Raw genomic sequence first — 26,167 nt, 5'->3', positions numbered from 1 at the left:
AGGCTGCATCTCCGATGAACGTGGATAGCTAAACTTTCAGGTGCGGATCCTTCTTCAAACTGCTTGTTGTAGGGGAGAGAAATCTGGAAGCGAGATAGGGGCAGGACAAAGCCTGGTAAGTGATCCGTGGATACGGGCGAGGGGGAACAGCCTGAAGCAGGGCCAGAGATGAAAAGGTAAAAGGTATGAGATAGGTGAGAAGCCAGAGGAAACAATATAGGTGAAATGAAGGGAGAGGGGGAAGATGAAAGGGAGAAATGGGTGTGCACAGGAAAGAAAAGGGGGGAGGGAAGGAAGTATTATTTATAGGTTAGTTTCCTAAAATTGGAGAATTCCAGGTGCATATTGAGTTGCAAGTTAAAAGTTTGACTGCATAGCAGAAGTCTGAAGAAGGGTCTCAACATGCAACATCACCCATCCCTTTTCTCCAAAGAAGCTGCCTACTTAGTTACTCCAGCACTATGTGTCTAACATTGGTATATACCAGCATCTGCAGTTCCTTTCTACACACAAACAAAAGCTTTTCAATGTATTTTGGTACATATGACTATAATATAACGTAATATAATCATATGATCATGTGATAGGAGCAAAATTAGGCCATTCAGCCCATCAAGTCTACTCTACCATTCACTCATGTCTGATCTATCTCTCCCTCCTAATCCCATTCTCCTGCCTTCTCCCCATAACCTCTGACATCCGTATTAATTAAGAATCCATCTCTCCCTTAAATATATCTCCACATCTGAAGGGCCTCAACCCAAAACGTCACCCATTCCTTCTCTACAGAGATGCTGCCTGACCCATTGAGTTACTCCAGCATTTGGTGTCTACCTTCGATTTAAATCAGCATCTGCAGTTCCCATCTACAGTCTCCACATCCACTCTATCCATGCCTTTCACTATTCTGTACGTTTCAATGAAGTCTCCCCTCATTCTTTGTAAACTCCAGCAAGTACAGGCCAAGTGCTGTTAAACGCATACTTACAGTAGATAAAATAAATTATAATATGGTAAAATATAATTAATATAATATAGCATAATTTTTAAATACAATACAAATTAATATAATATAGCACAATATAACATAATATAGTACAATATATTGTGGTATAATACAATAACATATAACAATATAACATAATACAATAAACTAAACTAAAACTAAATTTAAACTAACTAACTAAACCTAAACTTAAACTAAACCTAAACACAAACTAACTAACTAAACCTATACTAACTAAACATAAACTTAAACCAACTAACTAAACCAAAACTAACTAACTAAATCTAAACTAACTAAACCCAAACATAAACTAACTCATTCATTCTTCCCTCGCACAATTAAAGCATGGAATAGTCTTCACCCTACCATAGTTATTCAACCAGACGCAACTAAATTTAAGGCAGCTCTTCTCCAAGAAGCCCTTCTTGCTTTTTCACTCAGAGAGTTGTAAATCTGTGGAATTCTCTGCCTCAGAAGGCAGTGGAGGCCAATTCTCTGAATGCATTCAAGAGAGAGCTAGATAGAGCTCTTAAGGATAGCAGAGTCAGGGGGTAAGGGGAGAAGGCAGGAACGGGGTACTGATTGAGAATGATCAGCCATGATCACATTGAATGGTGGTGCTGGCTCGAAGGGCCAAATGGCCTACTCCTGCACCTATTGTCTATTGTCTTAAGTCCATACTCCGCCACCTCCAGTTTAAATTCCATTTGGAATATTTTGGAGGACCAAGAACCAACTAAACCTAAACTAACTAAACCTAAACTAACTAAACTTAAACTAACTAACTAAATCTAAACTCAACTTAAACAAACTAAATTTAAACTAAATTAACTAAACTTAAACAACCAAACTTAAACAAACTAAACTCAGTCTGGGAAGACGGCAGGGGAAGAGAGAAGACATTCTGGCCTTCCATCACAGTGAGGAGGGGACTGGAGGAGACTCACTGTGATGGATGTTTCTTTTTTTTGTGTTTTGTGTTGGTTGGGGTTGTGTAATTTGCTTATTTTATTGCTCTTATTGTTGGACTGTGGGTGACGAAATCTCGTCCAAAAAACTTGACAAATAAAGATATCCTGAATCCTGAATTAGAAGGGTCTCGTTCCGAAACGTCACCCATTCCTTCTCTCCACAGATGCTGCCTGTCCCGCTGAGTCACTCCAGCATTTTGTGTCAATGTTAAACTAAACCTGGGGGGGGGGGGGGAAGCGGAGTTTGAACAGCGAGCCTTTGATTGGCTGCGCGGTTGCTATGGGACGCCTCTCCCGTCGCATTCTCCGCTTCTTTCAAACCAGCCAATGGTGAAATTGCTTTGACTCGAACGGACCAATGGGAGCGGCGGCGGGCGAGGGCTTTAAATAGCGGCGGCGGCGGCGCGGCCGCTTCTGTTGGAGCCGCGGAGCGAGTGAGTGAGGGAGGTAGCGACGCACCGCACAGCACAGGGGAGCGCACCGACTGGACCACTGCCGCCAGCGCCGCACAGCACAGGGGAGCGCACCGACTGGACCACTGCCACCAGCACCACCCAGCCAGCAGCAACCGGTGTGTACACTTCATGCAAAGCAATTGTCTCCGGACACCATTCCTACTAAACTGGTCTTTGTAGCCTTTAAAAGGGGACCCACAGGCCATTGAAACGTGGTGTGTATGTGTGTATCTGACTGCGTGTCTGGGTGTGTGTGTCTGTGGGTGTGTGTCTATCTGGGTGTGTATCTGTTTGTGTCAGTATCTGCATCTGTCTGTGGGTGTGTGTCTGTGGGTCTGTGGGTGGGTGTGGGTCTGTGTGTCTGTGGGTGGGTGTGTGTCTGTGTCTGTGGGTGTGTGTGTCTGGGTCTGTGTGTCTGTGGGTGGGTGTGTGTCTGTGGGTGGGTGTGTGTCTGTGTGTCTGTGGGTGGGTGTGTGTCTGTGGGTGGGTGTGTGTCTGTGGGTCTGTGTGTCTGTGGGTCTGTTGTGTGTCCGTGGGTCTGTTGTGTGTCCATTTCTGTCATGAGGTAGGAAAGGACTACAGACACTGGTTTAAACCGAAGATAGACACAAAATGCTGGAGTAATTCAGTTACTGCAAAGTGCTGAAGGAATGAAGGAATTCCTTCTCTCCAGAGATGCTGCCTGTCCCGCTGAGTTACTCCAGTATTGTCTATTTTGTAACTATTAAACGTAAGTAACGCTTGCAAACCTCAAACCACAAGGCGTTGTTTAACTATGCAATTACCTTTACTATTTTTTTCAATTGCATTGATATTTCTCTCAAATTTGCCGTTCTAATCTGCTGTGTTCGTTTCTTTCACATGTTGCCCCCCCCCCCCCCCTCCTTTTTTTCAGTTGCTCGTGGTATGTGTTATCATATCATATATATATACAGCCGGAAACAGGCCTTTTCGGCCCTCCAAGTCCGTGCCGCCCAGTGATCCCCGCACATTAACACTATCCTACACCCACTAGGGACAATTTTTTACATTTACCCAGCCAATTAACCTACATACCCCGTACGTCTTTGGAGTGTGGGAGGAAACCGAAGATCTCGGAGAAAACCCACGCAGGTCACGGGGAGAACGTACAAACTCCTTACAGTGCAGCACCCGTAGTCAGGATCGAACCTGAGTCTCCGGCGCTGCATTCGCTGTAAAGCAGGGTTGAATGTGTGGTGGTGGTGGGGGGTTATATTTAACTAGTTTGTTGCCCCATTTTACCGAGGACTTGTTGCTCTGTTGCATGCAGTTGATCGAGTTTCTGGCGATAAGATGTCGACCACTGTGAACGAGAACGCTTCCCCCCGCCTGACCAAGTTTAAGAACAAGGGGAAAGACGCCAATGTAAGTTGCACAAAAGCGGATTAAAAACACGAGGCGGTTTGTGTGTGTGTGTGGGGGGGGGATAAACTGGAGAAGGAGAGGGAACAAAATGGAAGGCATGGCATGTTTAATGAACGGGACGAAATCCTTGCATATCTTCCTGCGAGCATTTCTAGTATCGTGTCTGCAAAAGGTCTAATTTTTTTCCTTAAAGGAATTGAGACGGAGGAGAATTGAATCCAACGTTGAACTGCGGAAAGCCAAAAAAGATGACCAGTTGTTTAAAAGGAGGAACGTGAGTAGTTTGCCGGATGAAGCTTTGTCGCCTCTTCAGGAAAAGAATAGTGCTCAGGTACTGTAGACTTCAATGAAACCGTATAGTTCACTTGCCCTTCCTTTTGAATGCCCTAGATTAACTTCTCTTAATATCTCATTAGATGCACATGAGTTTGGAAGAGATTCTCCTGAGCGTTCAGTCCAGTTATTTGGAAACCCAACTTCAAGCAACACAGGCTGCTCGGTAAGATGGTCTACTATTTCGTGGCACTTGGGAGTTTTTAAAATCTGAGTTTGGATCCTGGAATTGGATCTCTTTAAAAAGTGACACAAAAGAATGGGCCTCTGACACGAAAACTTTTTGTGACACTCAAATTGCCCTTTAATTCTGAGGCTATTAACTCTGGTCCTAGACTCTACCATCAGTGGAAACATCATTCATTATTCTATAAGTTTCAATGAGGTTCCCCCTCAACCTTCTAAACTCCAGCGTGTAGTGGCCTAGTGCTGTCAAACACTCATCATATGCTATCCCGCTCATTCTGGAATCATTCTTATAAACCTCCTCTGGACCCTCTCCAGAACCAGCACATCCGTCCTCGGATATGGGGCCCAAATTTGCTCAGTACTTCAAATGCGGCCTGACCAGTGCCTTTTAGAGCCTCGTCATTACATCTCTGATTTTGTATTCCGGTCCTCTTGATGTACAGTAAATGCTAGCATTGAATTTGCCATCCTTACACCAGATTCAACTTGCAAATTTATTTTTGGGGAATCCTGCACCAGCACTCCTTTTGCCTCTCCGATTTTTGGATTCTCTCTCCATTTACAAAATAATGTCAGCTGATCCAACCTGGTAGGGCTTTATTCACAAAATGCTGGAGTAACTCAGCAGGTCAGGCAGCATCTCAGGAGAGAAGGAATGGGTGACGTTTCGGGTCGAGACCTTTCTTCAGACTGTTCTTACACAACCTGGTAGGGCTGGTGCCTCACAGCGTCAGGGACCCAGATTTTATACTTGACCTCGGGTGCAGTCTGTGTTCTGTGAAGCGCTTGCACATTCTCCCTGTGACTGCGTGAGTTTCCTCCCATGTCTCAAAAACATGAGGGTTTGTAGGTTAATTGGCCTCTGTATAAAAAAAAAGCCCCTTCTGTGGAATGAGTGGATGAGAAAGTGAGATAACATAGAATGACTGTGGGTGATCGATGGCTGGCATGGACATGATGGGCCAAAGGGCCTGTTGTAGGCCTTATCTCTAAACTATTCTGTAGTGATGTATACTTCTTGTAGGTAGAGTGCACGGAAAAGATCACATCACACCCGATTCCTGGATATTGCTAGTGCCAACATGTATCGCCCATCTTTGACTTTTGAAGGTGGTGGATAGGTATTATCTTTAATTGCTGTAGACCTTCTCGTGAAGGTACTCCCTTTGTGCTTTTGCTAGGGAGTTTCAGTATTTTGACACAGAAATGAAGTAAATAGTGATTAAACAAGGTGGTATGGCTTTGAAGAGACTTTGCAGGATATGGTGCTTTCATGCATGACCTCTTGGTGTTGAAAGTTGCACTATGGAAACATAGCACAGAATGAAACCCTTAGGGCCACTGTATCTGTGCTGACCACGATACCAATCTAAAATCTTATCTGTCTACATGTGGTTTGCATGGCTCTTCCCTACCTGCTGTGTTTGTCCAAATGCCTCTTAAATGTTGTGCCCATGTCAGTCCACCTAGGCACTATTACAAGGTAAATTGGTAAATTTCATTCTTCAGCTCCATGTGCCATCTTTTAGTATTCCTGGACATATCATATCATATATATACAGCCGGAAAACAGGCCTTTTCGGCCCTCCAAGTCCGTGCCGCCCAGCGATCCCCGTACATTAACACTATCCTACACCCACTAGGGACAATTTTTACATTTACCCAGCCAATTAACCTACATACCTGTACGTCTTTGGACTTGTGGAACTATCTTGCTTGTCCATTTACATACAATACAATATATCTTTATTGTCATTGTACAGGGGTCCAACGAGATTGGGAATGCGCCTTCCATATGATGCAATTAAATTTAGACAACCTAGTGAAACAAAATTAGAAACAGTTTTAAAACAGAATAAAGTTCAAGTAGGTTTGCTGGTTCGCTGTGCGATGTGACCATCCGGCTCAGCAAGACCGGTTCATAGCAGCTACGGCCCTGGGGATGAAGCTGTTCAAAAAAACTTGTAGTTGTTCACTGCATTATGAAATCACTGAACTCACAGTGAAATCACATTATGAAATCACAGAAATTCCCTCAAAATGGCTTAAACATCCATTTTAATTTTCTTCCACAAAGACATTAGTGAACAACTAGCATTTTTTTTAAATGTAAAAAGATAGTGGACATGCAAGGATCTGGTGTTCTAAGTGCAGCTTAAGAATTCTGAAGGGATGTTTTTCGAGCCCAATAACACCCAATTAATAGAATGAGTGCTTCAGTCTTGAGTCTTTGAAATCTTCAGTTCTACCATATGTTTGTAATTTTAACTTTGCCCAATACCAGTCATTTGTTTCCAACATCAATTATGGCCACTATTTAATTTCCTGAATTATCAACACTTTTGGATGAATTACACTAAAGGACCATTTTCTACTTTTATGCATTTGGGTCGATCAAACATCTACTTTTCAACAACTGATCATGATTAACCCCTTAAACTAATCATAATTATGAAGTTTCTTCCGCCTGAAATTGCTTTGCCCTTTTCAGCATCGTGCTGGTGAACAGTTTGATGAAAAAGGGTAAAGTTCTCAAGATCAACACTGTGGACACTATCTAACTATTGTACCCCTGCTGACATCTGTAATGATGATTCATCCTGGAGATGTTAAATCATTCATAAAAAGTGCTGGAGTAACTTGGCGGGACAGGCAGCATCTCTGGAGGATAGGGATAGGTGACAGGTTGGGACCCATCTCCAGACATGTTACATCACTCAAAGTCTTTAATGTGACCTTTCTCTTGAGAGAAGCAGAACTTTAAATAAATGATACCCCTGTGCATGGCACTGTATTTTTTTATTTCACTTGATATTTAGAACTTGTATTAATTATTAATTCTTGAATCTTTTTCCACAGGAAGCTGCTATCTCGAGAAAAGCATCCTCCCATTGACAGAATCATTCAGTCTGGGCTCATTCCCAAGTTTGTTGCATTTCTTGGTAACTTTGACTGTAGCCCCATTCAGTTTGAGGCTGCCTGGGCCCTCACCAACATAGCTTCTGGAACCTCCGATCAGACCAAGGCTGTTGTCGATGGTGGTGCCATTCCAGCTTTCATCAACCTGCTAGCTTCTCCATATCCCCACATTGTTGAACAAGCAGTGTGGGCATTAGGAAATATTGCAGGTAATGGTCAAGTCATAACTCCTTCAGATAACACTGATCAAAATATATTGACTTGTGATGTCTATAGCTTTCATAATAAACTGCTTAAATTGAAGATTGACTAATCCACTAAAGGGGATTAGCGGGGGGCAGGTTGGAGTTGGCCTCTGAAAACAAGGATGCTAAATTTGGGAGCATCTTGTGAAAGACTTAACTGGAATTATTAGTATCCCATAATTTAGTGCTTTAGTCATTGGAGTGCAGGAGAATAAGAGGTGATCTTGTAGAGGTGTATAAAATCATGAATGGAATAGATAGGGTAAATACACACACTTTTTCTAAGGGTAGCGGACATCAGTTTAAGGTGGGGGGGGGGGGGCAAGACTTAATAGGAACCTAAGGGGAAACTTTTGCCAGGGGTCTCATGAAGGGTCTCAACCCAAAACGTCACCATCCCTTCTCTCCAGAGATGCTGCCTGTCCCGCTGAGTTACTCCAGCATTTTGTGTCTGCCTTTTTCCAGAGGTAGTGGGTACATGGAGGGAGGAGAGGAGAGGAGAGCATGTAATATAACAGCATTTAAAAGATACTTCGACAGGTACATGGCTAGGAAAGGTTTAGAAGGATATTGGCCAAAGGCTAATGGGACTAGCTTCGATTGGCATCAAGTTGGGCCGAAGGGCCTGTTTTGGTGCTGCATGACTGACTGGCTTTAATGTTTTTTTGACTCCTTTGATCAAAATCCTAAATTAATTTTTGATCAAATTTTAACTGGTGCTAGTAGTTTATAAATTGCTACTTTTGAGATTGAAGGAGAAAATTTGAAGGCTGGCATTTTAGTCCCTTCCATGCTGAGTGTATCTCCATTTGAAATATAGCTTTAATTTAGTTAATTAGTTTTAAATTGCCAGAAAATAAAATAACTCTTTTTCAGGTGATGGGTCGCACTACAGAGACTTGGTCATCAAATGTGGAGCCCTTGACCCATTCCTGGCAGTGTTGGATGTGCCTGAATTATCTTTATTATCGGTGAGCTCCAGTTTTCATTGCATAAAGCCTGCTAATGGCTGAATTGTCCAGGGTTTCATGGATTGGTAACATGGATGATTGCTGCTCATGAACTTTAACTATTTGATGTCAGAAATTGGATACTTTAATTGAATTGGCACTATGTAAGTCTAAAAGTTCACTGCCCTGCAATACAATTGCAACAGGGATCTATTTGCTCTCATATAAGATTGACAGCTTGTACATAGCTCAATGATGCTTTTGAAAACGCCAGCAGGCAAGTTTAGGCTTACTATTGGTGTGCCAAGGTGCAGTGAAGAGCTTTGTTTAGCATGCCATCCAAACAGATCAGAGCTACCATGCATAAATACAATCGACAAATTCGTGAGTACAATAGATTCACAAATTGTTACTTGGATGAATTGTGATATTTGTAATTTTCCTGTTCCAGTCTAGTTATCTGAGGAATATAACATGGACACTGTCCAATCTCTGCCGGAACAAGAATCCATCTCCACCAATTGAAGCAATAAAACAGATTCTGCCAGCCCTCATACGCCTCCTACAACACGATGACAAAGAAGTTCTTGCAGATGCTTGCTGGGCTATTTCGTATCTCACAGATGGTTCCAATGATCGTATTGATGTGGTAGTGCACACTGGAGTTGTACCACGCTTGGTACAAATGCTTTCATCCGGTGCACTAGCAATTATTGTAAGTTTGAAAAAAAAAAAGAGAATCCCAACTGTTTGATGGCTTCATTTTAACTAGAATTGAAACTTAGAGATATAAGCGCAGCAAGGGTGGAGTGAGTTAAGTCGACCTGTTATGTTAGACAATCCTAAATGACTTTATAGGTTAATTAACACTAATGACCTGCTGTAGATTATGGAAAACTTGTTTAGCAGAGTATAAACTGGAATAGAACATTAGCATGCCGCTTCTTTAAAAATAAAACACTCCATAATTTCCATTTGATGGTGAAATAAATCCACTTAAATTCACAGACCACATGCAAGGTAAATGGATTCTATTGAATACTATCAGTTCTATTAAATAGTTTTTGAAATGTAAATAGTAAGTGATTTATCTCCCAGTTGCCTGATAATTTAGCAAGATTAAACAATGCTGTTTCTTGACCACATTAAGAGGAGATGATTGCAAAGGATATGAGATATTTTGCATGTTTAAGCCACAGGTGAGGTACCAGATGCTTAAAGGATGAACAATATTATTCAAAAGAGTAATGGGATAAACTAGGAAACTACAGGCAGAGCACTGGATTAATAGTAGAGAAATATTTTCCCCCAATAAAGGACAAGCTGTGTGTTCACAAGGGCTGATTATGTGGACTTGACATGGAGTTGAAATCTTATCTCTCCAATCCGAGTTTGAGGTGCTAAAGAAAATTGAGGACAGTGCTAGATGTGGTTTACATGAGCTTAAAGTACCATTAAATATAATGGGATGAGTTTAGGAGGTTGTATTGAACTGGCTTGTGGGAGAATAATTGAGAATAAATTATGTCGTGCTTGTTCAACTCTTGAGTTGATTCCCCTCTTTTTTTTATTTTCCCCCAGACTCCTGGCCTCCGGGCATTGGGCAATATTGTGACTGGTACAGATGACCAGACCCAGGCAGTGATTGATTCGGGTGCGCTGAGCTTGTTTACTGCCCTGCTGGTACACCCGAAAAGCAACATCCAGAAGGAGGCCGCGTGGACACTCTCAAACATCACTGCTGGGAAACCAGAACAAATCCAGGCAGTTATTGACAATGGGTTGGTTCCACACCTCGTTCAGCTGCTTATAAAGGTGAGTAATGCAAATCCTGTATTGTGTGTGAGCTACTGGACCATATCCAGTGTAACCATTGAAAGCGGGGTGGTTCCCTTCAATGCCAACACCTCATTGCATTAAACATTCACTATTTTAATATTAAACTATCTGCATGCATGTGTGTGGACTTGAGAATGTATGGCACTACCTTTGAAGCGAGGTTTGGGAGTTCTCCGCACTGTATTGTCTTGGATGTGAGACTGATGAAAAATTTCTTAGTTTATAGTTATCTACACCAGAGATATTTTGAATATTGAGTGAATAGCCAAGAGACTCTTCAACCACATGGAACTGAGGACAGAAGAACTGAACATAAGTCTCTATTGCAGGACAGGTTTAAGACCTTGGTGTTCTCTTTTCCAACACGTTTGTCCACATGAGTTTGGCCAAAGGAAATGATCATTGTGTAATGAATCAGGCCTTTTGGCTCAGTCCGTGCTGACAATTGATCACCTGTTCACTCACACTGGTTCCGTTATTTCACTTTCCCATCCACTTCTATACTTTCAGTAATTTAATGAGGCAAATTGAATTGCAGACTTGCACATCTTTGGGATGGAGGAAACCAGAGCACCTACAGGAAACCCATGTGGTCATGCAGAACATGCAAACTCCACACAGAATGCTGAGTAATTTGTGTTGCCCATGTGAGCTCGTGTCAGCAGATTGGCTCCCGCATTCACCCATTCTTTGTAAATTAATTTGGGGCAGCTGGAGGTATTTTACTCCATTAAATTTACCTTATTACTTAGTTTTGCCAAAATGTAATGGCATTGAGTTGAAGGAAGAAGGCAGGGGAATGGGGGAGAGATCGATCAGCCATGATTGAATTGCAGAGTAAACTAGATGGGCTGAATGGACTAATTCTACTCTTATCACTTATGACCTTATGAAACTTTGCATTCACTTACAATGATTGCCATAGCTGCAGTGAACCTTGTGGGCCCACTTTCCTGAGTGGTCAAAAACATACTAATCTCCCCTTTTAGTGCCCGGGATTATCCTACATTATCCAACCTCAGCCTAGATTTAGTGTGACTTGACCAACCAAAGTTTGCTGTAAACTGGTACAAATGTCATCTCTACCATAAGTAATTAATTGATGTTGAAAATCCTGAGACCTGTAATTTAGCTATACTATATAGGCTGAGAGATTGTTGCAGTCTCTGGTTTGGCTGGGTGGTTCTGGGTCTTGCCTCTTTTATACCATGTGTATTAATGTATTTTTCAGGGAGACTTTAAAACTCAGAAAGAAGCCGTCTGGGCCGTGACCAATTACACCAGTGGTGGTACAAGTAACCAAATCATCTACCTTGTTCAAACTGGAGTTGTTGAGCCATTATTGACACTGCTAACAGTCAAGGACTGCAAGACCATCCAAGTCATTTTAGATGCCATTACTAATATCTTCCTGGTAAGGTCATGTATGGTGGTTGCTATTGGATATTAAACATTAGCTTTTAATTCACAATTATCAACTATTAAAATCTTGTGGGGAGTTGTTTAAAAATAGAACATTAGTCTTCAAAGACCCTGACATTATGACCTGAGCAAAAAAAGTGGGGGAAAACTGCTGGGAGAACTCAGCAGATTTGATGCAGGGTCTTGACCCTAAACATCGACCATTCCTTTACCACCACAGACGTTGCTTGACCTGCTGAATTCCTGCAGCGAGTTCTCGACATGTCTTGACTTTGCACAAAATCTGGTTTTAAAGTGTTGGTAACACTAATATTGCACATCTAGTTGAACAGTAAATTGAGTTGAACAACTTAAAGAAACGTGCGAATGGAGACTTGCGTGTAAACTAGGTGCAATTATCTACTTTTTTGGAAATGGTTGCAATGAAGTGTTGTAATTAAGACAGATTTTCAATTGCAATTCTGTTTTTCAGATGTCCAGCAACTGATTCTCATAGTTATAATTAGTTTATTGTCGTATGTACCATAGATACTGTAAGGCTGTTTAGCATACAATGCAATAAAATGTTGCTATACTCTAGCACAATCATAAATGCAACAATTGAAATGTGTGTAAAAAAAAAAGAATAAAAGGAACTTGCAATCAATTCAGCCAGCATCTTGCAGCACAGTAATGCTGAAGATAGAACTGCTGCCTTACAGCTCCAGCTATCTGAGTTTGATTCAGACAATATTATCTGTATAACAGTTTTTTATCTGGTCTGTTTTCCTTGCACATCTCAAGGACACGCCGATTCGGCTACAACTTGCTCTTAATGTAGGTGGTGGTGGTGTTTAGAGAATTGGGGTGAAATTGATGGGCGTGTTAGTGGGGAAACTAGATTAATGGGTTATTGAAAGCTGAGATGAACTCGTGATGTAATGCACCCAAGGAAACATAAGGTGAATTGTTTGGTTTTCATTTTTTAATTCCAGACTGCAGAAAAACTTGGCGAAACAGATAAGCTTTGTTTAATTATTGAAGAATGTGGAGGTTTGGATAAAATAGAGGCTCTACAAACTCATGAAAATGAACTGGTATACAAAGCATCACTGAATCTGATAGAAAAATACTTCTCAGAAGAGGTAAGTATTTCAGAAAGGGGGTCTAGTTTCAATCCACCATTTGATAATTCATTTTAAAACAGAGATTGAAATAAAATAAAACGAATCTAAAGTTAGTTTAAGTCTTATTTCACACCAACATACTGATCAAGCAGTCCTTTTGAACTTAGTTGCTGCATTGCTGCATTGATGTGGAGCAAATGTGACTATTCACAAAATATGAAGAAGCAGATTGTTTTTGTTGGCATCTTAGCATCATTTTTATTCTCAAACGGAACTGGATCTTTATTTTCTATTCTTAGGTGGAGGAAGACCAGAACATTGTACCAGATGCCACTGGAGAAGCTTTCACCTTTCAGACGGAGAACCCTGCTATAAAATTTGACTTTTAAATTCTTTCAAGCATTAAAACTTTGTTTACAATCTCTGTATCTTTCTCTCCTTTGACTGCCACACTTATCTAGCACCTGTACTTGAGTATTTTCTTGTACATTTGTATAATTTGTTACCTCGTGTAAACTTGTAATTAGAATGTAAATATTTCTCAGAACTGTCACTTTTATTTTGCTACTTAAGATGGCATGTGTGAGATTCTGTTTCTTCAAATAAAGTATTCAAGATATTCTTTGAATGTGTGGGTTGCATTTTACGCTTTAATAATTGAGTGACTCAGTCTTTGTTCGATTTATTAAAGTGCATGTAGATTGATAAACTCTCTAAAATTGGAACTATTACAAGCTATAAAACCAAGTTTCTAATTAGACAGCAGCACAGAATCTTTTAATCAAAACATTGTCTATTCCGATCGCCGCCTTTTTGATTTCTCTGAGTTAGCACCTACAATTGAAAGGGGGAGGGCAATAGGTTTGCAACTGCTACCAAGATTATACTTTCCATTCTAGGACATCTGAGATGTCCTCTTTCTTTAGTAAACAGGTTCTACCCTGCTATCAGATGGATCCCCAACCTGTGTCCCATAGTTATGTTCTCACCCCCGGCCTCTGATGGAACAAAGATAGAGTTCCTCTGGTCCTGGCCTTTCATTCCACTAGCCTCCTCGTCAACAAATTATTCTCTGACATTTCTGCTACCTACAATGTCACATCTACCCATTTCTGCGTTCTGTAAAAACTCCCTTTGTAACTCTGGTTCACTCATCCCCTCTCACTCAAATCGCCCATTCTCCAGGTACTTTCCCTGCCAACACAGGAGATAGGAATACCTCTCCCTTGCATCCATCCAGGGACCCAAGTAGTCCTTCCAGGTGAGAAAGGTTCACGTGCACTTCTCATCTACGGCATCTGGCATACCCGATGTTGCCTCACATCGGCAAGACCAACCATAAACTTGGAAGCTGTTAAATGCTCTGTCTTGCTGATGTCAAAAAGGTCGCGCTCAGTCCACCACAGCCTTTCAACATTTTAACTCCTTTTCCCATTCCCATACTGACTTTCTGTCCTGGGCTGCCTCCATTGCCAGAGTGAAGCCACATGCAAACTGGAGGAACAGCATCTCGTATTCTGTGTGTGTAGCTTACAACGCAAGAGAGAATATTTTGAATAGTCCAATTTTAGGTAACTAATCAAATTTCTCCACCCCCTCCCCCACACTTAACCTCTCACCCCTTTACCTGTGCCCAACTGAGACCAGACCCTCGGCTATTTCTCCCATTCCACCCTAGTTCCTCCTGCTTCATAATTCTTATCCCACACCTTTTTGTCTTTTTATTTCTGTCCTTTATCCAACTATCTGCCTATCAAACACCATCAGTATCTAGTGAGGCCCACCGGAAATTGGAGGAATAGCACCTCATATTTCGCCTGGGCAGTTTGCAGCCCAGTGGTATGAACATCGACTTCTCCAACTTTAGATAGTTCCTCTGTCCCTCCCTTCCCCTCCTTCCCAGATCTCCCTCTATCTTCCTGTCTCCACCTATATCCTTCCTTTGTCCTGCTCCCCTGACATCAGTCTGAAGAAGGGTCTCGACCCGAAACGTCACCCATTCCTTCTCTCCCGAGATGCTGCCCGACCTGCTGAGTTACTCCAGCATTTTGTGAATAAATCCACCTATCACTTGCTAGGCTCTATCCTGCTTCTCTTCCAGCTACTTCCCCCCCAAAACCCAGCACAATCAGTCTGAAGAAGGGTCGTGGACCAAAACATCACCTATCATGTCCCCAGAGATGCTGCCTGGTGACATGGTGAGTAACTCAGCACTTTGTCTTTTTTATTTTTTATACCAGCTTCTGCAATTTCTTCTACTTTTAGCAAATTGTTATTTCTGAAGGCCAGCAGAGGGCACTTGTGTCTCTTGGAGTACTGTGGCAAGTAAAGTTGAAGATGTGGCAATTAATATTTCAATTGCTTTAAATAGGAAGATTTTTCACATTAATTTTTCACAAGTAGAATTAGGCCATTCAGCCCATTGAGTCTACTCTGCCATTCAATCATACTGATCTCTGCCTCCTAATCCCATTTTCCTGCCATCTCCCCATAACCCATGACACCTGTTCTAATCAAGAATTTGTCTCTCTGCCTTAAAAATATCCACTGACTTGGCCTCCACAGCCCTCTGTGGCAATGAGTTCCACAGATTAACTACCCTCTGACTAAAGAAGTTCTTCCACACCACCTTTCCAAATGAGTGCTATTTAATTCCGAGGCTATGAACTTTGCTGGGATGTTTTTGAGATGCCTCTAACAGCTGTACTGGACATCCGGATTCAAGAGTTTTTAACTCATAGGCATTGGGTCCAGAACAATGAACTCCTTACTTGCTGCGGCTTTAACGGCACATTAAATTCATAATACAACAAATATATAATTATTGTTTAGTTAATTGCTGTCACATGCACCAATGAAATTATCATGCTATCCAGTCAAAAACTATACACGATGAAGGGTCACGACCCGAAACAAAGTGCTGAGTGACTCACCATGTCACCAGGCAGCATCTCTGGGGACATGATAGGTGATGTTTTGGTCCACGACCCTTCTTCAGACTGTTTGTGCTGGGTTTTGGGGGGGGGGGGAGTAGCTGGAAGAGAAGCAGGACAGAGCCTGGCAAGTGATAGGTGGATTTATTCCTTCTCCAGAGATGCTGAGTTACTCCAGCTTTTAGTGTATCTTTGATTATAATCAAGTCATTCACCATTTACTGATAAAGGATACACCATCTAGTGCAGGATAACGTCTGATTAAAGATGCCTCAAAGGTCTCCAATGAGGTAGACACAAAGTGCTGGAGTAACTCAGTGGGACAGGCAGCATCTTAGGAGAGATGGAATGGTTGACGTTTCGGGTCAAGACCCTTCTTCACTCGACTTGAAATGTCACCCATTCCTTCTCTCCAGAGAATGTCTTGTTTACATTGACTCCATCTACTTTTGAAGCTGCCTCGGCAAGGCCACCAGCATAATCAAGAGCCAGTTTCCCCCCATCAGGCAAGAGGTATGGAAGTTTCAAAATGCATACCTCCAGTTTCAGAGTTTCTTCCCAGCTGGTATCAGGCACCTGAATAGTTCTAGTCACCAGAGGGTGGTCCTGACCTCCCATCTACCTCAATGGAGAAAATGTGTAAGAAAGACTAATCTTCTTGAATTTTTTGAAGAGGTTACCAGGGAAATTGATAAGGGCAAGGCTGTGGATGTTGTCTATATGGACTTCAGTAAGGCATTTGACAAGGTTCCACATGGAAGGTTGATTAAGAAGGTTAAATCGTTGGGTATTAATAGTGAGGTTGCAAGATGGATTCAACAATGGCTGAATGGGAGATACCAGAGGGTAACGGTTGACAATTGTATGTCAGGTTGGAGGCCAGTGTCTAGTGGAGTACCCCAAGGATCTGTGTTGGGTCCACTGTTGTTTGTCATTTACATTAATAATCTGGATGATGGTGTGGCAAATTGGATTAGTAAATATGCAGATGATACTAAGATAGGTGGAGTAGTTGATAGTGAGGTAGATTTTCAAAGTCTACAGAGAGACTTGGGCCTTTTGGAAGGGTGGGCTGAAAGATGGCAGATGGAGTTTAATGCTGATAAGTGTGAGGTGCTGCATTTTGGTAGGACAAATCAAAATAGGACGTACAGGGTAAATGGTAGGGAATTGAGGAATGCAGTGGAACAGAGGGATCTGGGAATAACTGTGCATTGTTCCCTGAAGGTGGAATCTCATGTGGATAGGGTGGTGAAGAAGGCGTTTGGTATGCTTGCCTTTATAAATCAGAGCATCGAGTATAGAAGTTGGGATGTAATGTTAAAATTGTACAGGGCATTGGTGAGGCCGAATCTGGAGTGTGCAGTTCTGGTCGCCAAATTATAGGAAGGATGTCGACAAAATGGAGAGGTACAGAGGAGATTTACTAGAATGTTGCCTGGGTTTCAGCACTTAAGCTACAGAGAGAGGTTGAACAGGTTGGGTCTTTATTCTTTGGAGCGTAGAAGGTTGAGGGGGGACTTGATAGAGGTTTTTAAAATTTTGAGAGGGACGGACAGAGTTGACGTGGGTAGGCTTTTCCCTTTGAGAGTGGGGAAGATTCCAACAAGGGGACATAGCTTCAGAATTGAGGGACAAAGGTTTAGGGGTAACATGAGGGGGAACTTCTTTATTCAGAGGGTGGTGGCTGTATGGAATGGGCTTCCGGTGGAAGTGGTGGAGGCTGGCTCGATTTTATTATTTAAGAGTAAATTGGATAGGTATATGGATAGGAGGGGATTAGAGGGTTATGGTCTGAGTGCAGGTAGATGAGACTAGGTCAGGGAGAATGGTCGGCGTGGACTGGTAGGGCCGGGCAGGCCTGTTTCCATGCTGTAGTTGTTATATGTTATATGTTATATGTTATAAGAACTGCAAATGCTGGTTTAAATCGAAGGTAGACACAAAATGCTGGAGTACCAGGCAGCATCTCTGGAGAGTAGAAATGGTTTCGGATCGGATCGAGACCCTTCTTCACTTCTTGCTGAGGCAGCTTCAAAAGTAGATGGAGTCAATGTAAACAAGACCATGATAGTGCAAGCCTAGGTACATTGTACAATCTGGGCCTCACTCACCCACACTTGCAATGGGCCCCAACTATACTTTATCCAACGTCGGATCCACGCCCTCAACAAACGCTTCCTTGCCTACTTGGACTCCATTAAGGCTTGCAAACTCGCTCGCCTCCAGACGGCTCCCTCCACTGACACTCTTCGGCAGCGACTCGACTGCCCGCAGGCCCGGGGCTCCACCGCTGGTCCGCGCCGCCTGCCCGCACACTGCGAGGCCGAGTTTCTCCCTTTGTACAATCTTAAGCTACATTGTACAAAGTCCCTAGTAGTTGTACAATCCAAGGTACATTGTACAAAGTCCCTAGTAGTTTGTGCTGAGGTAGGGTGGGTCAAGAGCCCGATGATTGATGGGAGGGAGCTGGTTTTGAACATGGAGGTAACTGTTCTCGGGCTCTTGTACCATCCTGATTGCAGCTGTGAGATAAGAGCGTGGCCAGGGTGGTATAACATTGTTTTCTTTAAGGCAGTGTTTCCTGAAGATTCCTTCAATGGTGGGGAGGTCAATACCCATGATGGACCAGGCAAGGCAATGTCCAAATACACAGAACATTTTCTTTACAAAACCAAATCATCATGACATTATTAGCATCCTATTAATATGTGCAAACAATTATCTTCTGTCAGGCTTCAACTGATATCCTTCAATTTACTCCTCCTAGATAGTCAGCTGTGGTTTAATTGGATACATTCTTGCCTCTGAGTCAGAAGTTTGTAGGTCCCACAGATGTAAATCCGAAAATTGAGACTGAGTCTCGTCCAATTTTGTGGGAGTACTTCATTAAGATGCTGTATTTTGGCTGAGACGGTAAACCTAGGACTTGTCTACTCTCTTGAACCAATGAGGACATATAATAAAGGAGTATCAAATTGCAAAATGAAACATCTCATCCAACTCTTGGTCTATCAGCATTCCACAAAGCATGCAATTATTTTATTACATAAGAGGAGCATTAAAATATTTTAGTGCATTAATAATGTAGACATTGCAGAATGATTTGATAGTGCTGATGGACAGGCATTGCAAAAAAAATGCACCACCCAAAAATCACAATCTAAGAGGGAAAGTATGTTAACTGACATCTGTTGCCTCCACAGATGCTGCTTGATTCACTGAGTTCTTGCGGTTTTCTGTTTTTTTCCTTCTAGATTCCAGTATCTACAGTCTCTTTTGTCTTCTGAATGATCAGACTTGTGCTCAATATTCCTACACATGATGTGTCATAGAATATTTGTTATGAGAAGGCAATTTTGAAGATCATGACTCCCTTAAGAGACTTACTGCCTCCTACATCCCTGTGGTCATGTTAGAAGCATAAATAATCAAAGTTTAAACCGAAGGAGATGCCATGAACTGCAAATGCTGGAAGCAAAACACAAAGTATGGAGGAACTCAGTGGGTTAGGCAGCAACTGTGGAGGGAATGGCTATTTGATGTTAGGGGTTGGGACTAAACACAAGTCACTTATACATTCTTAGGTGAGGATGGTGCATGGCATAAGAATATTCAAGAGTGGTAAATAGAGTACCTTTACCTCAAAACAAAAATAAAATGGCAATTTGCTAAACGTGCTCTCTAAGATGATTGCAAACCATTGTGATTGATGTTCTTCACACATTTAACAATTCCCTAAATGTTGTAAGTGAGACAACTCCAGGGTATGACTGTTATCAATGGAGATTGTAGTGCATTCAGAGCATCAATCAGACAAAAATGTACTACTAAATGACAAAGTTACCTCTGCTCAAGATAGTCTGGAGGACAAAGTTTAAAAAAAACTAGAACGCCAAATTTGCCGAGGTCATACATTTGCAGCCCACAGTAACAAGAAATCGGTGAGGAGAAAGACTAAAATTTCAGCGACATCCAGGTAGAAAATGAATTAGAATAAAGAGCTATTATAGAAACTGAAACATACAATTTCATTGGAAATTCTGAGTCTCAGTCTCAGATGGAGAGTTAGACTGGGCTGACAGAAAAAAGAGACATGCATCAAAACTGGAGACCAGAGGACGGGTTATCAGTTCAGAAAGAGACAGAACTGGGGTATTTGCACAAAGTTATTGCCATAATATTCGCAAGCAGGTTTTAGGGTAATATGGTAATGTTTGATCATGTTCATACATGAAAGTATTTGTATGAATGATTGCCCTTTTTTGTTGTGTTGGAAGCAAGATATTGAATGAACAGAAGTAACCTTTAAACAAATTCTTGTCCTTCTAGCAGGCAGCATTGCATAGCCAGAAGACCAGGAGAATCCTCACTTTGCCCTCTTCATTGCAAGCAGGGAAGGGTATCCAGAAATAATCAGAGAAAGATAAAAAAAATATTTTCCTTCCCTGCAAAAAAGTAGTCTGTGCAAATACTGGTTTATTACCAGTAGGAGGTGCTGATGGACTATTTGTCCATGCTGAGCAGACCTCTTGACTTGAGGATTTATTCCTGTTCAACAAAGGAGCGTACAAAGTTGAAACAGAATGAGTGGTTGATATGAGACATTTTTAATTAATAGTGCTGGACAAAGCAATTGAGATACGGAGGTATTTTCTGGCACAGCAAGATACATTTTAACGTAAAAGGAGGAGAGAGTGGTCAGCTATGCAGAGAGCTTAACAAGTAAGTGATTCAGAGTTTGAAACAGAGATCGATGGAGGAGCAGTGAATGTTGAAGAGGTAAGATCCTGTAATTGGAATGTCCTGAATATAAGAACCCGCGGAAATAATGAACCATTCTGACTTAGACATAAGGACACAAATATCAGTCTTGATCCGAAACATCCCTCTGGGATAAGTAAAGTGGTGTCGTATCGTATCAATCATTTCTTCACCCTCAGAGATGCTGCTTGACCCATTGAGTTCCTCCAGAAGTTTGTTTATTCACACTATTATGCCAGTTAATTATATTCACCAACTAAATCCAGTAATAGCCAAAATATCATGTCTTATAAATATTTTCTTTTCATTTCTGGCCTTTATCCACCCATTTGCAAATTAAATCCCCCATGCCTGTATCCACCTATTACTTGTCAGGCTTTGTCCCCCCCCCCCCCCCACCTCTCTTCCAGCATTCTGCCCCCCCCACCACAATCAGTCTGAAGAAGGGTCCTGACCTGAAACGTCACCTATCCATGTCCTCCAGAGATGCTGCCTGACCTGCGTTACTCCAGCATTTTGTGTCTTGTGTCTACTCTTTATAAATGTTGACATTGGATTTTAACTGCTTTTGTCTTCAGAAAAATGTGAAGCATTATGCTATGTTTCATTCATAACAACTTATATGAAAGTATACACTACAAATAAATAATTTCCATATGTTGAGATCCACAGTCACTAGAGAATAAGAGTGAGAATGGCAACAGAATCACTTCATATTAAAACAATTCCCTTCTTGCCTTTGGGGATGGGTGGAATACTTAAACTGACAAAAAATGCTCAGAAAATGATGTAATGACTGATACAATTAGTTTTGTTAACATTTTAAACTATTTATGACAGCATACAGCCAGTAAATTATAAAAAAAAAGATTAAGCACATTTTTCCAGCAAAACGTCACCAGGAGTAATCAAAAATCGAGACAGTTTTCATTCCCTTCTCCCTGATGGTGACGAACAGCGGAACAGTTTGGTTAAGATGCAAATAACACGATGGACTAGCTTTTTCCAAAATGTGTGTTTTTTCCCCATTTTTTATTTGTCCTCAGGGTACGGGATTCTTGTCCTTTATTTACAGATATACATGGAAAAGCAAGGAAATACGAGACAGTGCTGTAGAATCTGTATTAATACAAAGGTGTATTAAAAGCATAAGTATCCTGTTGAAAGTAACAACACCTGTCCCGAGACCATGAGCGGAAAATAGTAAAGAGCAAAAGTTGTAATGCAAATTATCTGTGTTTGTATACTTATTAACAATCCTTACAAATCAAAAAAAGAAATTAATTGGTTGTAGAGTGAAAACAGTAAAATAAATTAAAGTTCTTTCTTTTCAATCCAAATGTAGCTTTTAAATATCAAGGGAATTACATATAAGGTGATATTTCATTTCAAAAAAACAAACTACACAGGATAGAAAAGAAAATAGACACAAAGTGCTAGAGTAACTCAGCGGGTCTGGCAGTATCTCTGGAGAAAAGGGATCCTATCTACACTGTGTTGTCACACCCAGGCTGTACATTTTACACATTAACCAGGAACATTTAGTTTTGGTGACCTTTATATTACTGAGGAAATCATGGCTATGCCTGACTCTGCCCTCACCTGAGATCGATGCACCCATACACATATCCCATATGTGTTTCTGGAAAATGAACAAAGTCAAAGATGGTTTTTCCTTAAACCAGCTTAAACACTTTGGCCAAGCACAGCAGTCCCACTCATGTGGCTGAGTTGCTAACTTGCCACAAATCTGGGAATTAGTCCATATCCTTCCTGATGTTTATAACTTTGTGACCCATATATATTATGCCATTGAACATTCTATTTTCATGAGATTTTAAGGGGAAGTTTTGTTTCTATATATTATTAGTGTTTTAAAATGCATAACAATGAACATCTCTGAGTCAATAATGAATTGCACCTGAGAAGACCTTACCCCTGTTTTAGTGTTAGGTATCCAAAGAAAATGTTAATTTTACTCTTTTATAACAGCTTGGTTCAACCATCTTTGGCGATCTTTCTTCATCCAAGGAAATATTCGGGCAGCACAGTGGCACTGCGGATAGTGTGGCTGTCTCACAGCTCCAGCAACCTCTGGTGTTGTGTATAGGGTTTGTGCGTTCATCTAGGTGCTCCAGATCCCTCCCACATACAAAGGTTAATTGGTTATTGTGAGTTATTGTAAATTGTAAGTGTAGGTGGGAGAATCAGCGTGAAATAGATGGGCATGTGAGAGAAAATAGGTTACTGAGAAATATGTGGGAGAAGAGAATGGCAATGACAGGATCACCTTGAGAGTCGGCATAGAGCTTATAGCTGTCTTCCAACCAACCTCATTGCAGACTTCTTTTTCAATAACTGTAACATTATTTTCTGCACTCTGAAATTTGTTCTCTTTGCACTAGTGGTTGAAATTGAACATGGCCTGATCATACTCATGTATAGTATGATTTGTTTTGACTGGATAGCACGCAGGCAAGAGCTTTTCACTGCATCTCAGCACACGTGACAGTAATGCCAATACTTTCACTATTAGGAATGCTGAGATTCAAGAGGTGTTTCAGGAGCAATTGGAGGAGAGCCATAAATACTGTTCTTTCCAGTGACACTCTAGTCACCTAAAATGGATAAACTAAAAAAAGACAATATCTAAAACTAGAGTAATTTTTTTCATATCATTATATTGTCCTTTTTAAAAAAAAGAGTTTTTCTATAATTATCAGTATTAATTAATTGTAAGGTAGGTTACAATTTTCACTTAGAGGGTGGTGGATATATGGAATGAGCTGCCAGAGGAGGTGGCTGTGGCAGGTACTATAACAACATTTAAAAGACATATGTACAGGTACATGGATAGGAAAGATTTAGAGGAACACTAGACCAAGTGGACCCATTGGGCCCAAACCTCTCCTGCATTGGTGCAGCATCCCCTCCTCCCCCTTTCCCGTTCCCCCCTCTCTCCCTCCTCCCCCTCCCTCCACCACCCTCCCCTCCTCCTCCCTCTCTCCCCCTCCCCCTTCCACCCCTCCACTCCATCCCCCCAACCCCCCTTATCCTTCCTCCACCCCCTCCCTCTCTCCCCCCTTCCTCCCTATGAGGTAGATTTAAACTTTAAAATGTGAATAACTTTAAAAATATAACAGCGATTTCAATGAAACTTCTTCCATTAACACCAAAGGGACGGCTGTGAGTAAGGTGGGCCTATCATGTACCGGTGTCGCGCTATCATGTACCGTTTTGGCTGTAGTTCAGGAACAAACAAACAAACAAACAAGAGTTTTCGTATATAGATGGGTCAAATGTAGGCAAATGGGACTTGCGCAGATGGGGCATCTTGGTCGGCATGGAGAAGTTGGGCCAAAGTGCCTGTTTCCGTACAGTGTGACTGTGACACTGTTAACTTTGTATCTGTCAATCTGATCAGTAGATTTGATCAGTTAGGAAAAGGGGACGTACAACGTGATCTGGGTGTCTTAGTGCATCAGTCACTGAAAGGAAGCATGCAGGTACAGCAGGCAGTGAAGAAAGCCAATGGAATATTGGCCTTCATAACAAGAGTAGTTGAGTATAGGAGCAAAGAGGTCCTTCTGCAGTTGTACAGGGCCCTAGTGAGACCGCACCTGGAGTACTGTGTGCAGTTTTGGTCTCCAAATTTGAGGAAGGATATTCTTGCTATTGAGGGCGTGCAGCGTAGGTTTACTAGGTTAATTCCCGGAATGGCGGGACTGTCACATGTTGAAAGACTGGAGCGACTAGGTTTGTATACACTGGAATTTAGAAGGATGAGAGGGGATCTTATCGAAACGTATAAGATTATTAAGGGGTTGGACATGTTAGAGGCAGGAAACATGTTCCCAATGTTGGGGGAGTCCAGAACCAGGGGCCACAGTTTAAGAATAAGGGGTAGGCCATTTAGAACAGAGATGAGGAAAAACTTTTTTAGTCAGAGAGTTGTGAATCTGTGGAATTCTCTGCCTCAGAGGGCAGTGGAGGCCAATTCTCTGAATACATTCAAGAGAGAGCTAGATAGAACTCTTAAGGATAGCGGAGTCAGGGGGTATGGGGAGAAAGCAGGAACGGGGTACTGATTGAGAATGATCAGCCATGATCACATTGAATGGCGGTGCTGGCTCGAAGGGCCGAATGGCCTACTCCTGCGCCTATTGTCTATTGTCTATTGTAGCAATATTCATGCTATCCAATATAAAAATCATTGAGAGCAGTTTTGCACTATAGAAAATGTTTCTAATGGCAGATAGTTTGGTGACTAGAGAATACATACATATTTAAGTGATTGGCAAGAGAGCAAGATGTGACATAGGACCCAAGAGACTGCATATGATGGAATCTTAAGTGCTGGATGAACCTAGTGGGTCAGGGGAGGGATTGGACAGGCGATGTTTTGGGTCAGGACCCTTCTTAAGACTGGGGAAACTGGGATTTTTTTAAATATCCCGTGAATTACTGTGATCTAGAATCCATTACTTGAAAAGTTGGTGAAAACAGATTTAGCAATAATATTTCAAAAAAGATAAATATCCAAAAGGAAAATAATTATGGTTATGGGAAAAAAACAAGGATTGGGATTACATTCAAAGAACTGGCAAAGGCATGATAGACTGAAAGGATTTTTTTTATTGGTTTGTCAGCTGTGGCTTCAATGGTAATACTGTAGCCTCTGAATCAGAAGGTTGTGGGTTCATCTTCCACTCCAGAGACTTGAGGTCAAAAATTCAGGTTACTGTCACAGCACTGAGTGCTATTTATCTTTTACATGATTATCTAGGGCCTCATCTGCTCACTCACATCCCCTGGCATTATTCTGAAGATGAGATGCCCATATTTAGCCCACCAATCAACATTTAATACAAAACAGATCATCTGGTTACCATCAAATTGTTTAAGGGTTCACACAGCGTGCAAAGTGGCAGTTTCCTTTATTACTTTGGTGAGTATTCCTCAAAAAAAGATTGCACTAGATGTAAAGTGGACATGAACATTTGGATAGGGACATGAAATAAATCATATAACAGTACGCTGAATATCTTGGAGACGCAAGAACCTGCAGATGTTGGTGGGAGAAACGTGTATGTACAGAATTAGGGGAGGGGATAGGGGAAGGAGGGAGAGGATGTGGGGTATGACTTAAAATTCAAGAATTCAATGTTCATAACTTTGGGTTGTAAGCTACCCAAGTAGAATATGAGGTTCTGTTCTTTCAATTTGCATCGGCCTCATTCTGGCACTGGACGATTCCAAGGACAACATCCTCATGGCAACTCCTCATTCCCTCCACAGATGCTGCCTGACTTACTGAGTTCCACCAGCCTTTTGCACTGGCATATTTAAAGCGATAAATTATAATATTTGCACTTTAAAAATATCATAATTGGTTTAGATGGAGAAGGCAGATAGAATTTATCCCGATTTGTAGATGGTTCGTGGATCAGTCAACACACATTTAATATTTTGAGTAAAAGATACAAGGAGAATAGAGGAAAATCTTCAAACAGCTTGTAGTTACGATCTGGAACTCACTGCTTGGTGGAAATATTCAAACAATACTTACTTTCAAAAGGAACAGGGATTATGTGAATAATTTACATGGTGAAAATAATTTGTATGACTGCAGGGAAAAGGACTGAGGAG

At 41.5% G+C, this 26,167-nt stretch overlaps 1 protein-coding gene across 1 annotated transcript; it reads left to right on the top strand.

Annotated features, from left to right (window-relative positions):
• The first annotated feature begins 2,381 nt into the window (after positions 1–2,381).
• On the top strand, positions 2,382–13,403 carry kpna2 (karyopherin alpha 2 (RAG cohort 1, importin alpha 1)). The gene is made up of 11 exons (XM_078401907.1): positions 2,382–2,548; positions 3,724–3,818; positions 4,012–4,149; positions 4,235–4,317; positions 7,200–7,468; positions 8,381–8,475; positions 8,906–9,169; positions 10,036–10,269; positions 11,525–11,707; positions 12,690–12,839; positions 13,121–13,403. The coding sequence occupies exons 2-11, from the start codon at positions 3,747–3,749 to the stop codon at positions 13,208–13,210; spliced, it is 1,578 nt and encodes a 525-aa protein (XP_078258033.1). The 5' UTR covers positions 2,382–2,548; positions 3,724–3,746; the 3' UTR covers positions 13,211–13,403.
• Positions 13,404–26,167: the final 12,764 nt, after the last annotated feature.

The sequence above is a fragment of the Rhinoraja longicauda genome, chromosome 6 (assembly GCF_053455715.1).
Source record: "Rhinoraja longicauda isolate Sanriku21f chromosome 6, sRhiLon1.1, whole genome shotgun sequence".
NCBI lineage: Eukaryota > Metazoa > Chordata > Chondrichthyes > Rajiformes > Arhynchobatidae > Rhinoraja > Rhinoraja longicauda.
This window is presented reverse-complemented; position numbering and strand designations above follow the sequence as displayed.

Bases quoted from the DNA above. Each gene is read 5' to 3' on its own strand.
- kpna2 (XM_078401907.1), top strand. From the start codon at position 3,747: ATGTCGACCACTGTGAACGAGAACGCTTCCCCCCGCCTGACCAAGTTT. The intron at 4,318-7,199 runs GTAAGATGGTCT...CTTTTTCCACAG, and splicing joins CAAGCAACACAGGCTGCTCG to GAAGCTGCTATCTCGAGAAA. The intron at 7,469-8,380 runs GTAATGGTCAAG...ACTCTTTTTCAG, and splicing joins GGCATTAGGAAATATTGCAG to GTGATGGGTCGCACTACAGA.